Source organism: Dunckerocampus dactyliophorus, chromosome 13 (assembly GCF_027744805.1).
Source record: "Dunckerocampus dactyliophorus isolate RoL2022-P2 chromosome 13, RoL_Ddac_1.1, whole genome shotgun sequence".
Classification (NCBI taxonomy): Eukaryota; Metazoa; Chordata; class Actinopteri; order Syngnathiformes; family Syngnathidae; genus Dunckerocampus; species Dunckerocampus dactyliophorus.
Window position 1 is genome coordinate 499,405 of NC_072831.1, and position 14,863 is coordinate 514,267.

Consider the following 14,863-nt stretch of genomic DNA (forward strand, 5'->3'; position numbering starts at 1 on the left):
TATTATGTCTAATATATTGGGTAATAGGAGTTTAGAGGTAAATATACAATTTGTAAATATAAAACTTCACATTCAATATATAATAAATATATATATTTTATTTTTATTTTTATTTATCCTTTATTTAACCAGGAGAACCTCATTGAGATTAAAAATGTCTTTTTCAAGAGTGTCCTGGCCAAGAGGCAGCACAATTTACAGGTTACATCAGACATTCGTACACATAATCATAAAAAATAAAACAATAAAATACAAGGTAATAAAAGCAATCAGGCAAAGCATTTACAGCATGATCATTTCTCAACCCAAACATTTAAAAGTCTCTCAAAAGAGTAAATTGAGACCAACTGATCCAGCTTCAAGTCAGATTGGATCTTATTCCAGGAAAATGGTGCAGAATAACTGAATGCCTTTTTTCCTTGTTCTGAGTTGACTCTTGGAACAGTCAACGTGATGAAGTCTTCAGATCTCAAGTTATAGCGATCAGTTTCTCTGGGAAACATATGATCACATATATACCTAAGCAGCATAGCTTTATATAGAAAATATGATCACATATATACCTAGGCAGCATAGCTTTATATACTAAATATGATCACATATATACCTAGGCAGCATAGCTTTATATACAACATATGATCACATATATACCTAGGCAGCATAGCTTTATATACTAAATATGATCACATATATACCTAGGCAGCATATCTTTATATACTAAATATGATCACATATATACCTAGGCAGCATATCTTTATATACTAAATATGATCACATATATACCTAGGCAGCATATCTTTATATACTAAATATGATCACATATATACCTAGGCAGCATAGCTTTATATACTAAATATGATCACATATATACCTAGGCAGCATATCTTTATATACTAAATATGATCACATATATACCTAGGCAGCATATCTTTATATACTAAATATGATCACATATATACCTAGGCAGCATAGCTTTATATACAACATATGATCACATATATACCTAGGCAGCATAGCTTTATATACAAAATATGATCACATATATACCTAGGCAGCATAGCTTTATATACAAAATATGATCACATATATACCTAGGCAGCATATCTTTATATACTAAATATGATCACATATATACCTAGGCAGCATAGCTTTATATACAAAATATGATCACATATATACCTAGGCAGCATATCTTTATATACTAAATATGATCACATATATACCTAGGCAGCATAGCTTTATATACTAAATATGATCACATATATACCTAGGCAGCATATCTTTATATACTAAATATGATCACATATATACCTAGGCAGCATAGCTTTATATACAAAATATGATCACATATATACCTAGGCAGCATATCTTTATATACTAAATATGATCACATATATACCTAGGCAGCATAGCTTTATATACAACATATGATCACATATATACCTAGGCAGCATAGCTTTATATAGAAAATATGATCACATATATACCTAGGCAGCATATCTTTATATACAAAATATGATCACATATATACCTAGGCAGCATATCTTTATATACAAAATATGATCACATATATACCTAGGCAGCATATCTTTATATACAACATATGATCACATATATACCTAGGCAGCATAGCTTTATATACAAAATATGATCACATATATACCTAGGCAGCATATCTTTATATACTAAATATGATCACATATATACCTAGGCAGCATAGCTTTATATACTAAATATGATCACATATATACCTAGGCAGCATATCTTTATATACTAAATATGATCACATATATACCTAGGCAGCATATCTTTATATACTAAATATGATCACATATATACCTAGGCAGCATAGCTTTATATACAAAATATGATCACATATATACCTAGGCAGCATAGCTTTATATACAAAATATGATCACATATATACCTAGGCAGCATAGCTTTATATACAAAGAGGTACCAAAGTTTCAGCCTGCGTAAAGACAAGGAAGACCAGCCGACATCATCATAAAGAACACAATGATGTGTGAAGGATTTCAGGTTTGTAATGAACCTTAAAGCACCGTGGTAAACAGTATCAAAGGCATGTAAGGCCTTAGCTGGCGCATGCATGTATAAAATGTCACCATAATCCAACATTGATAAGCATGCTGCAGACACCAACCTCTTTTTGGCAGCAAAAGAAAGGCATGATTTTATCCTGAAAAGGAAACCCAATTTTACTTTTACTTTTTTACCAGCTGCTGAATATGCAGGTCAAAAGAAAGTGCTTCATCAAGCAAAAATCCAAGGTACTTATAGGTTGACACACGTTCAATAGGAGAACCTTGTAGTGTTATAATATTAGGCAGATTTTTTAAATTAGATTTCCAAGCATTTGTAAACAACATTACTTTCGTCTTCTCTGCATTTAAGACAAGTTTTAAGTCAACAAGGCATTTCTGAAGCAAATTAAAAGCTTGCTGCAAGTTAAAAATAGCCTGAGTAGGTGTAGTTCCTGCACAGCATAAGACCGTGTCATCAGCATAGAAATGAAACGTTGCATCTAACACTGTTTCATCAACATCATTAATATATCAAATAAACAAAAGTGGTCCCAAAACAGAACCTTGCGGTACACCTTTAGACACTTTCAATAGACCTGATGTACACCCCTCAGCCTGTACACACTGGTATCGATCAGAAAGATAATTGCCAAACCATTTGACACTTTTTTCTGACAGGCCAGCACTAATCAATCGTTGTTTTAAAATAAGATGATCCACAGTATGAAATGCTTTTGAAAGGTCAACAAAGAGAGCTGCACAGTGTTTTTTTGGTCTTTATATTCAATAAAGTCATTAATAACTTTAAGAGCAGCAGAGGTTGTACTGTGGCGCCTCCGAAAACCAGACTGAACATCACAAAGAATACTATGATTGGCCAAGTAATCATTCAATTGCTCAATTACAATTCCAACATACGATTCCAACAGCTTAGCCAGTGCACACAATTTGGAAATAGGCCTATAATTATTTAATATACTTGCATCACCTCCCTTAAGTAGCGCGTGTACGTAAGCAGTTTTCCAAATACTCGGGAAGTGAACAAGCAAAGATTAAAAATATGTCAATGGCTTAGCAATAATGTTTGCAGCAAGTTTCAAATAATAAGGCTCAATTTTGTCGGGACCTGCTGATTTTGTTATATCAAAAAGCTTCAGTGCCTTAAGCACCTCATCTTCCGTGATGGGGATAAAATTGAAAGACCGCCCTTGACAATATACATGACTGTCTAAAGAGCAATTGGTATTTAGGTTGGATGTTTCAAACAAAAAACAGAGGAGACAAAATGCTGGTTCAAACAATCAACCATTTCAAATTTGTCCATAATTAAATGTGCATCTTTTAAAATGCATTGACGTAGCTCAACACCACGATGACTTCCAGACAATGAATTTATAGACTTCCAGAACTTTTGTGGGTTACTCAGATTCTCTGAAGTTTGAGACATATAATAATCAGCTTTAGCTTTTCGAATATTTACAGTGCAAGAATTTCTTAAATGTCTAAAAGCCAACCAGTCAGAATCTGAGTTACTTTTTCTAGCTTTAGTCCATGCAAGGTCCCGCTTATGAAGAAGAGCTGAAAGATCTGGTGAACATCAAGCATTATTTCGTCCTTTGATTCGATATTTTCTGAATGGAGCATGTTTATTGATCATATCACAAAATAGTGTATGAAAGTAGCTCCAAGCAACTTCAACATCAGGAATCGTGTATATTTTCTCCCAATCGAAGTGTAACAAATCATGAAGAAGTCCTTGTTCCGAGAAATGTTTTACATCACGCTTTAGTATGATTTTTGGATTCGTCTTTGGAACTTTTGCAGATCTAACAGTTGCAAAAACACAATGATCACTGATGACATCCACAAATATGGAAGATCAGAATATTTGTGAGGAGCATTGGTTAATATGACATCAATAAGAGATGATTTTTTAGATTTGGACGTGTTGGCTTGTCAACAATTTGGAAAATATTTAAAGCATCACAGAAAGATTTCAAATCATCAGAAACTGGCAATAACCAGTTCAGATTCAAATCACCAAGGACAATCAATTCATTTAAGATCTTATTTGAGACACGCTCCATTATTGCCAGCAGGGCACCACTTGTGTACATATTATAAATATGTACATACTGTATATACATATTTTATTTTTGAATAAGAAATTGTTTCTATCAGTGTGAAGGGTTTGTTATGAAAATGTACTAAACACTGTTGGAACTGGACATAAATGAACCAGCAATATTATTATCACTCCTATATCATAATGGTGTTCAAGAGTGTTGCCCTGTAGGAAGGTCTGTTTTAGGAATGTGACCTAGCAACAGAGAAGATGGCGACTCATGGCGCCACGGTGTCTGCTGACTCCAAGGATGCAGTCGCATCCTAACCGATGTCCTTCGAGGCTGTGCTGAAATGTGCTTCATACCACACATGGATTACTGATAACTGCCACAGAGACGCGCACACATAGGAAAAGACAAGTAGTTGTGCAGCTGCGTTGCTCACCCCATCCCTTAGAGTTGCACAACCTTGTAGATAGGGAACACCCAAATAAAAAGCGAGAGCTCAGAGAACGTATTCAGAGCGATTTGGGAAGGTGGTCCCAACGCTGGTGCGTCCCTTCTGTTCTCCTCGCGAGAGAAAAGACAATCTTGGCTGGGTTGAGTCTGTTTCTTTGAGTAGTTATACAGTCCAGTACTTGTTTTGGTTATCTGCAAGGATTTCCCTGACAATAATTATGTAATAATTATTTACGTGCAAGCAGTATTTTATATGTAATTTATGAATATAAAAGATAATGTGTATTTTATAATCATGTGTATACCGTACAAATGTCAGGATCTGTGCTGTCGCTCTGCTGCCGCCTGTTGTCTGTTTGTTGTAGTGCATGCTGCCTTGCTGAGGCGGAGCTGGCGACACAAGCACGTGTTCCCCATCACCCGCTGTCCAGCGCTCGGTTGCCAGGTTGCTGTCTGCTCTGCAACCTGCCTTCCTGTGTTTTCTCTTCTCGTTGGTCGTGAAAACGTTTGCTCTCCGATTCAGCTTGTCCGCTAGCATTTTTCCTGTCTGTGTATTTCGGCAGCGCTTTCACTTCTTGGTCGTCAGTGTGTGGTTTTTCTCCCCTGCAGCACATTTTTGCCCGCAGAGATTTTTGGTTTGTACTTTTGTGGCTTAGCATGTCTTTGGTTTTTGGACTTTACCGTTGTGTGTTGGACTCCTACATACCTTCGTAAGACACTTTCTGTTCAATGACTTTTTGTCACTTCCCAACCGTGTGCGTGTTTCCTCTCTGCATCGTGGGGCCAAATTACCTACCACGTGACAATACAAATTTATGTACGGTATATATATATATATATATATATATATATATATATATATATATATATATATATTTCTGACAACACAATAATAATACATATGTGAATATAAATAGCCATTCATAAATCAACAATTTGTAAATATTAGGTCTGTCAAAAATTGTGCGTTAACTAATTTATTTCAATAATGACGTATGATGACGTAAGGCATGGCGTGACGGCAGGCCACGCCTTTCTGTTATGACGACGGACACCCCCCCCCAGAGGTATACACAACAGCACAACAGCAGTGCAATTCCAAGGCCATACATGCATCTGTAAAACAAACACGTATCTCGACCATTCATTGCAACACTTGAACTCATCTCAGCGCGAGATGCGTTCACTGACACTCGGAACATCACAACAACGTCTTTGTAATGCGTGTATGTGTGGCGTAAATGAAGAGAAATGCAATGAAAAACAACATGTGGATATTATCATCACTCACTTTGGAACTCTTCACGCGGAAGTACCATTTGGTGCATTTAGGTATGCTCGGAAATCTGACAAAATTCACTCATAACATGTCAATTCAGCTTAAATGACGTGGTGTCTTTGAGCGCAACTCCCCATTGCTCATAACACAGCCCTGTCATTTAGCTTTGTTTCAATCATTATTTGAATAAACATATTTATTGTCAATATAAAAAGATAATTCACAAAAGGTTAATATTACATAAATGTATGTCTATATTATCAAAACAAAAACAATTATTTTTTTTTGACATTTTCCAGGCATCATATTTTACATTTTCCAAGCCCATCCTTAAAAAAAAAAACAAAACAACTCTTTAGCTTGTTGAGGGGAAAAAAGAGCAAAATGGCAAAAAAAGAGGAAAAGCAATCACAATAAAAGTTAGTTTGGCATGGAAGCATAGTCATCTGTGATTGGACCTTCCATGATTTGAAAGATGTGATTGTTTTTTGAAAGCCTGCAAGGATTAGTGCTCATGGAAGCTAGCAAACATTTCCATCATGTCCTCATCAGCATAAAGCTTATTCTTCCCAGCGATGGTGTGAGTGTGAGAGAGGCTGGAAGGATGCTGTGCTACTTTCCAGGCCTCAGCTGTCATGCAAACATCAAAACAGAAAAAGGCCAACATGGCTTTCATGATAAATGAAGGCTGAAGGCGCATTCAGAACCACGGTCATAAAAACACAACAACAACACGCATCAGTCAGTACTTTTCTTGTTCTCCAACATCTGGTTTGGGGTTCTGCTGGGTGTGCTGCCGCTCTTGGTAGTCCCGGGGGTCCTCCCAGGGCCGAGGACCACGGATGTTCTTCCACCCGTCCAGATTGGCCTCCTTCATCTTCTGTGGGCCAAAAGGAAGTGTGCTCTGTCAGACACACTGGAGGGAGGCTGTAGGAGCCTACCCCACTGGCTGCTTCTACCATCTTGGTCATGTTGGAAGATGTGACTTCATGCAAGTTTGGAGACATTTTCTGATTCAACAGTACAACACAGTGTCTCCAAACGTTTGAGCAGGAAGTCGTACATCCAGCAGCTCGGGGGTGTTTCTTGCTGTGCGTGGAATGCTCTTGCAGGAGAAATAGCAGGGTTACTTGGCCTACCTGGTACTCTTGCTCCAGGATGAGCGGCTGCTTCTGCACATCCACTCTGGCCTCCAGTGCAGGATCCAACTGAGACGGCATCAAGTAGAAGAAAGACGTGGTCTTGAGTGCCATTGGGCTCACTTCAGTGACTCAGCAAGGTTTGTTGGGCTTGCCTGTACTATGAAGGTGGCTCTACATACAGTATTAGTCTTCATATATTCTGTGTGCTAATCTTAGCTTGAGGTAGATTTAGGTATGCATCTAGAAATGAAAAGTTACATGTAAATAGAGAAAATATAGCTACAAATAGAATATAGTGTTGTATACATGGGTATATAAATAAAATAATATAGAGCGATTAGTCGCCATATGTAGAAACTTCGTTTGCCGATCTTGTGCCCTGCATCGGACCAACGACTGTGTGTTTATGGGGGTGGGAGGTGATTTTGGTGTCACAGGAGTGAAATTATTCAACAATATCGCCAATATGGTGTAAAAGCACCTTTTCCCAAACTAAATGTTGTAGTACAGCCAGGAGAATGCAGTCAATGTGTGAGGTGAGTTGGGTGGCACTACACGTCAGAGAGGTGAAATAACTGACTGATCGTTTGTTTTGGTTTTTTTCGGGTATAGACATTTTGACACGGACCTCGTGGAGGTCAATGTAAGTCATACTGCACAGACGACGACTCGTTCTGATTCAATCGATAATAAATAATAAATCCATCATAAATGTAGCTCCTGGTCTGTGTTACCACGGTGGGCCAGAGATATCGTTTGCTGGGCAGCAACCATTCGCTTGCGAGTTATTGATCCCGGAAGGTGGAATATGGGAACACATTTCTAACTTTGCGACAGTCGCTATTGTTCGATGCTTTGATTGTCCAGTTAATAGTAAAAGCACTGGCACACCTTTCTCTTGATTTTCTGGGCGTCGTATCGGATCTGCGTGAACTCCCGCAAGCCAAAGGACCCCCCGACCACCAGCAGCTGAAATAAAAACACGCACAGTCCATGGAAACGACAAGGACGACAAACATGTACAATAACATTTGTTTGCGTGCTTGACATTAGTCAGCTTCGCGTGTTGGATCCCGACATGAGCCATCATGCTTAGCATTACTTCCAATAATCAACAGAATTGCATCCAATAATTGGGGAAAGCTGTTGTGTGTCGTAACGGGCAGCACGGCAGCTGACAGGGTCCATCGGGTGTTCTGTTCTCTGTAACCTTGAATGCGAGCCAGCCAAGTTCTTCAGACAGACGTGTTGCAGACAAACGTAATAAACACACAAGAGCGTTACTCACGAGCATCGGCACTCCATATTTCAACGTTCTGTTCTTCTGTAGTGCTTTCAAGCTAAACATGGCTTGTTATCACGAACTAAACTTCCATGTCGCACAAGCCACCAACAAACAGGTCAGAAGTTTCATGTCGCTTCCGTGTTTGGTCCGTGGCCGTAAAGAGTCCGGTTTACTTCTCCGATGTTAACGAAAGGTTCCCATCTTTTGTAGTAATCTATGTAAACCTTCGTAAAGTTCTAATGAATGAAACGAGATTAATTCACAATGTGGCAATTTTATAACAGTTCAGAGTATGACGGTACCGTACAAATTTCTCAACAGAAAGTGTGATCCTGTTAAATTGCTGGGTTTTAACCACGTGACCTTAAGGCTGTTCCGGTGAGGAGACGGGCGGGGGAAAGCAGGATGTACGGCAACATGCACTCAGTGTGTTTGGGCATTACATTGGAGATGAACGCTGAACTGTCGAAACGCAGTGGAAGCTTATCTCAGCGTCAGGCAAAATGAAAATGCTTGCAACATGCCAATTTGCCTTCTTACACCCACGATACATTCTTGAGATGTCCTTCAGCATTTCGCTGCACTTTACGCACTATTTCCGCGCTGCTAGAAGCTGGAAGCCTCACTTCCAAGCCCTCCGTCAGCAAACGCCGAAAAAGGTGGCTTCTCGGCGTTTCCTGATTTTTTGTCTTAGTAATAGTGTTTTCCCAAATACACATTTTGACGATTTCTACACGGTATTTTTGCTCTTATTTAACATTACTTCTAATTGGAAACATGCTCGTTTTCACCTGACACCAACCGGATGTGGGGTCACGTGAAATCCAGCAATTAAAAGTTCCCGTGTTTTGTGACGGCAAATACTGTATAATCTCAAAAACCTTTGTCAACTGTTAATTATTCCTGCAGAATGAGTTCATACTGTGGCCATTGTACTGGCCCGTAACCAGATATTTTTCGGGATGGTTCAAAAATCTGAGTGAACGGACCTTTTGCGAGGGTGCGAGGCGTCCGAGCCGGGGGAGGGGTGTCCCCCGTCCCAGAGCAGGGAACATTTTGCATTGGAGCCCGAAAAAACAGTTTTCTGATACATATTTTGGACAGACATAACAACAATGTTATTTCCTCCAAATGACAAGCTTAAGGGCAAAATGCCAACATCAAGCTTGCCCTATTTAGATAAGTTCATCAGTTTACTGGGCGACTGAGCATGCCATGGCTTCAGTGGTGGATGCTATTTCCACAGGCCTACACTATATGAATCACTACAATGTGTTTCAGCCTTACCTATCGCTCATTCAGCATCATCTTTCTTGGAAAATATGTCCACCACTTCCTCCAGGTTGATAACCTTTTTGTAGTGAATGTGGAGAAGTGCCAGCGTTGCGTCATACTGGCCCTCATGTAGGTGTTCAGACGCTTCAAGGTACTGGCACTTGGCTCACATTCACACCATGTTACTGGGATGGTACAGGCCAACTGAAGGAGGACCCTGATGTTGGGGAAGTGAACGGGATCGTGTGACGGTCCACAACTTGATGTGGGGGAATGCAGGTGACCAATGCAGGACAGGTGAGCGTCCACTTTGGTCACGGGATAATCATGTCTCATTCCTAACAGTTCTGAGCACTTTCGACAGCAATTTGGATTCCATTTTACAAAACAAAAAGTGTTCCAATTGGTTGTGATGGTATCGTATATTGGTTAGCCAACCCTTTCTAATTCCCCTTCACATTATTATCTTCACGTTTTATAATATTATAATTCCAAGTTAGTTCAACAAAGAAACTGCATTAAAGTCTCTAAAACTTCACTCAAAAGTGCAGACTGGCTCTTTCCAATGAGTGAACACTATCAAATGCACATGACATTGTATATGACAAAATATAAACACACAGTAAACATTACATCACCAAATCACGGTGCAAAAAGGTGACTCACCATGTCTCATTCCCAGTGATCATTCCTAACAGTTAACAACTTCCTGCAGCAATGTGCACATGCCATCCATCAATGTGCACATCATATCCATCATGGACAACACCTCTCACCCGCTACATGACACCGTGGGCTCCCTTAGCAGCTCCTTCAGCAGCAGACTGTTACACCCACGGTGTAAGAAGGAGAGGTTCCGCAGGTCCTTCATACCGACCACTGTCAGGCTCTACAACACCTGCACCACCTGAACCATGTTGTAGTCACTATGTATTCTTTACTTGCGTATCTTGCTTGCTGCTGTAACAAGTGAATGGATTAATAAAGTACAATACATACAATGTCACTATTCACCAGCAACAGGCGCTGTTGCAACACTTCTGCCATCATTTATCATAGCACATTTACACTCAGTTACAATTGCACACCATGATAGCATCTTTTTTTTTTTTTTTTTTTTTAACCAAGCGGATCTTTGGTCTTTTTTTCATCTCTTCGAGGAGGAAGTGGCTGGAATGATCCTTTTATGTATCAAAATGGTTGATGAGCGGCACAATGAGAGAATAAGAAGAGCGTGTTCAGCAATTTGTGTTTTATTACAATGTTTGTCTTTTACTTTTAATCAGGTGAAGAAAAATACCTGTTATGTTCCGTATAATAAAATATGTTAACTTTGTTCATTTATGAAGACATAAAAACAAACATGGTCGTCTCCCTGCGTGAAAAAGAGCCAGAGAGCTGCAGCTTGGCGTGGGGAAGCAAATAAAAGGGGCACAGCTTGTGGGAGGAGCCAAAGGGGAAAAAAAACAAAAGATAAGGCTGGAGAATTAGAAAAAAATCAGCACGGTGGGGGCGGGGGCGGTGACAGTCAAGAGCACACAGCGGTGGTGGGAGCAGAGAGTTCAAAGGTCGCTCTCGCCGTACAGGGCGGTGGAGAAGGATAAGTAGTCCAGGGCCCCAGGCACGGCGTCGGGGCCCGTGTAGGGGGCCATGCGGGCGATGCAGTAATCCGCCTGGTCGGGGGGCAGCTCCCGCCGCAGCTCGTCAGCTAAAATGTAGTTCTGTTGACGGAGAGAGGCGTTATTTTTATTTCACCATGACATCAAATCAACTCCATAGCAAAGTCCCGCCCACCCCGGGGGTGGGGGGCATAAATGAAACTAAACAAAAATAAAGTCAACAAAAAGTCACAATTTTACAAGAATAAACTTGAAATATTAGCAGTGTATATTTGATCTATAATTTTTTTTGTTATATTAGGTTGGGAAAAAATTCATAATATGATGGGAATAAAGTCCAAATATTCCAAGAAGAAAATGTACAAAAAAAGAGAGTGAAGTTGAAATAATACCAACATACAGTATACAACAAAGCTGACATGCACTTTTTCTTCAAATATACTACTGTATATATATACACTGCTCAAAAAAATTAAAGGAACACATGGAAAAACTAAACTGAGGGGAAAATGATGTTGAATATGTTTCCTGATAATAAGTGGGTGATGTATTAGTAACAAAATGATGCCACATCATTTGATAGAAATGAAAATGATCACCCTATAGAGGGGGGAAATCAAAGACACCCCAAAAATGAAAGTGAAAAAATGATGCAGCACACTGGTCCATTTAGCTAAAATGTCATTGTAGCAACTCAAAATGATTCTCAGTAGTTTGTGTGGCCCCCACGTGCTTGTACGCATGCCTGACAACGTGGGGGCATGCTCCTAATGAGACTACGGATGGTGTCCTGGGGGATCTCCTCCCAGATCTGGACCAGGGCATCCATGAGCTCCTGGACAGTCTGAGGAGCAACCTGGCGGCGCCGGATGGACCTAAACATAATGTCCCAGAGGTGTTCTATTGGGTTTAGGTCAGGTGAACGTGGGGGCCAGTCAATGGTATCAATTCCTTCATCCTCCAGGAACTACCTGCATACACTAGCCACATGAGGTCGGGCATTGTCGTGGACCAGGAGGAACCCAGGTCCCACTGCACCAGCGTAGGTTCTGACAATGGGTCCAAGGATTTCATCCCGATACCTAATAGCAGTCAGGGTGCCGTTATCTAACCTGTAGAGGTCTGTGCGTCCTTCCAGGGATATGCCTCCCCAGACCATCACTGACCCACCACCAAACCGGTCATGCTGAATGATGTTGCAGGCAGCATAACGTTCTCCACGGCATCTCCAGACCCTTCCATGTCTGTCACATGTGCTCAGGTTGAACTTGCTCTCATCAGTGAAGAGCACAGGGCACCAGTGGTGTAGTTGCCAATTCTGGTGGTCTATGGCAAATGCCAATCGAGCTCTACAATGCTGGGCAGTGAGCACAGGGCCCACTACAGGACGTCGGGCCCTCAGGCCACCCTCATGGAACCTGTTTCTGATTGTTTGGTCAGAAACATTCACACCAGTGGCCCGCTGGAGGTCATTTTGTAGGGCTCTGGCAGTGCTCATCCTGTTCCTCCTTGCACAAAGGAGCAGATACCGATCCTGCTGAGGGTTGAAGGACCTTCTACGGCCCTGTTCAGCTCTCCTGGAGTAACTACCTGTCTCCTGGAATCTCCTCCATGCGTCCAGGTACCGCAGTGATGCCCTGGTCCAGATCTGGGAGGAGATCCCCCCAGGACACCATCCGTAGTCTCATTAGGAGCATGCCCCGACGTTGTCAGGCATGCGTACAAGCACGTGGGGGCCACACAAACTACTGAGAATCATTTGCTACAATGACATTTTAGCAAAATGGACCAGTGTGCTGCATAATTTTTTCACTTTCATTTTTGGGGTGTCTTTGATTTCCCCTCTCTATAGGGTGATCATTTTCCATTCCATTCCATTCCATTTTCCTCCGCTTATCCGGGTCCGGGTCGCGGTGGCAGCAGTCTCAGTAGGGAAGCCCAGACTTCCCGGTCCCCGACCACCTCCTCCAGCTCCACCGGGAGGACACCAAGGCGTTCCCAGGCCAGCTGTGAGACATAATCCCTCCAGCGTGTCCTAGGTCTTCCCCGGGGCCTTCTCCCGGCTGGGCATGCCCGAAACACCTCACCAGGGAGGCGTCCGGGAGGCATCCGGACTAGATGCCCGAGCCACCTCAGCTGGCTCCTCTCGATGTGAAGGAGCAGCGGCTCTACTCTGAGCTCCTCCCGGATAACCGAGCTCCTCACCCTGTCTCTTAGGGTGAGTCCCGCTACCCTACGAAGAAAACAAATTTTAGCCGCTTGGATCCGCGATCTCGTTCTTTCGGTCATGACCCAAAGCTCATGACCATAGGTGAGGGTGGGAACATAGATCGAACGGTAAATTGAGAGCTTTGCCTTCCGGCTCAGCTCTCTCTTCACCACGACGGTCCGGTACAGTGACCGCATTACTGCAGACGCTGCGCCGATCCGCCTATCGACCTCACGCTCCAACCTTCCTTCACTCGTGAACAAGACCCCGAGATACTTGAACTCCTCCACCTGGGGCAGGACCTCATTCCCAACCCGGAGGGAGCAATCCACCCTTTTCCGACTGAGAACCATGGCCTCGGATTTGGAGGTGCTGAGTCTCATCCCAGAAGCTTCACACTCAGATGCAAACCGTCCCAGTAAACGCTGCAGGTCACAGCCCAATGAGGCCATCAGGACCACATCGTCTGCAAATAGCAGAGATGAGATCCTAGTGCCCCCGAACTGGACTCCCTCGGCACCTTGGCTGCGCCTAGAAATTCTGTCCATGAAAATTATGAACAGAATCGGTGACAAAGGGCAGCCTTGGCGGAGGCCAACGTCCACCGGAAACAGGCTTGACTTACTACTGGCAATGCGAACCAGGCTCCTGCTCCGGTTGTACAAGGACTGAATGGCACGTAGTAGCGTGCCACCAATCCCATACTCCCGGAGCACCCCCCACAGGACACCGCGAGGGACACGGTCGAATGCCTTTTCCAGGTCCACAAAGCACATGTAGACCGGTTGGACAAACTCCCAAGTACCCTCCAGGACCCTTGCAAGGGTGTAGAGCTGGTCCAGTGTTCCGGACCAGGACGAAAACCACATTGCACCTCTTGTAGCCGAGGTTCGATTAACGGTCGTACCCTTCTCTCCAGCACCCTGGAATAGACTTTCCCAGGGAGGCTGAGGAGTGTGATCCCCCTATAGTTGGAACACACCCTCCGGTCACCCTTCTTGAAAAGGGGGACCCCCACCCCAGTCTGCCAATCCAGAGATACTGTTCCCGACCTCCACGCAATGTTGAAGAGATGTGTCAGCCAAGACAGTCCCGCAACATCCAGAGCCTTGAGGAATTCAGGGCGAAACTCGTCCACCCCCGGAGCTTTGCCACTGGGGAGCATTTTGACTACCCCAGATACCTCAGCCACGGTGATGGAACTGTCCGCGTTCGTATCCTCAGTCTCTGCTTCCTCTATGGAAGGTATGTCAGTGGGATTGAGAAGGGCCTCAAAGTATTCCTTCCACCGCCTAACTATATCCTCAGTCGAGGTCAGCAGGCTCCCGTCCCCACTGTAAACAGTGTGGACCGGGCACTGCTTCCCCTTTCTGAGGCGCCGGACGGTTTGCCAGAACCTCTTCGAGGCCGACCGAAAGTCGTGTTCCATGGCCTCACCGAACTCCTCCCACACCCGAGTTTTTGTCTCGACCACCGCCGAAGCC

At 42.6% G+C, this 14,863-nt stretch overlaps 2 protein-coding genes across 8 annotated transcripts in view; both read right to left on the minus strand.

Annotated features, from left to right (window-relative positions):
• Positions 1–5,395: 5,395 nt before the first annotated feature.
• LOC129192258 (cytochrome c oxidase assembly protein COX16 homolog, mitochondrial) lies at positions 5,396–8,585 on the minus strand. The gene is made up of 4 exons (XM_054796082.1): positions 8,280–8,585; positions 7,883–7,960; positions 6,989–7,057; positions 5,396–6,729 (listed from the first exon to the last, which is right to left on the minus strand). The coding sequence occupies exons 1-4, from the start codon at positions 8,337–8,339 to the stop codon at positions 6,592–6,594; spliced, it is 345 nt and encodes a 114-aa protein (XP_054652057.1). The 5' UTR covers positions 8,340–8,585; the 3' UTR covers positions 5,396–6,591.
• Positions 8,586–10,788: 2,203 nt separating this feature from the next.
• Positions 10,789–14,863, minus strand: part of actn1 (actinin, alpha 1) — a 45,174-nt gene continuing 41,099 nt past the window's right edge. For all 7 annotated transcript variants that reach the window (XM_054796069.1, XM_054796068.1, XM_054796067.1 and 4 more), the window contains one exon: positions 10,789–11,272. In XM_054796069.1, coding sequence (XP_054652044.1) covers positions 11,114–11,272 — 159 coding nt within the window. In that variant the 3' untranslated portion in view covers positions 10,789–11,113. The remainder of the gene's footprint in view (positions 11,273–14,863) is intronic.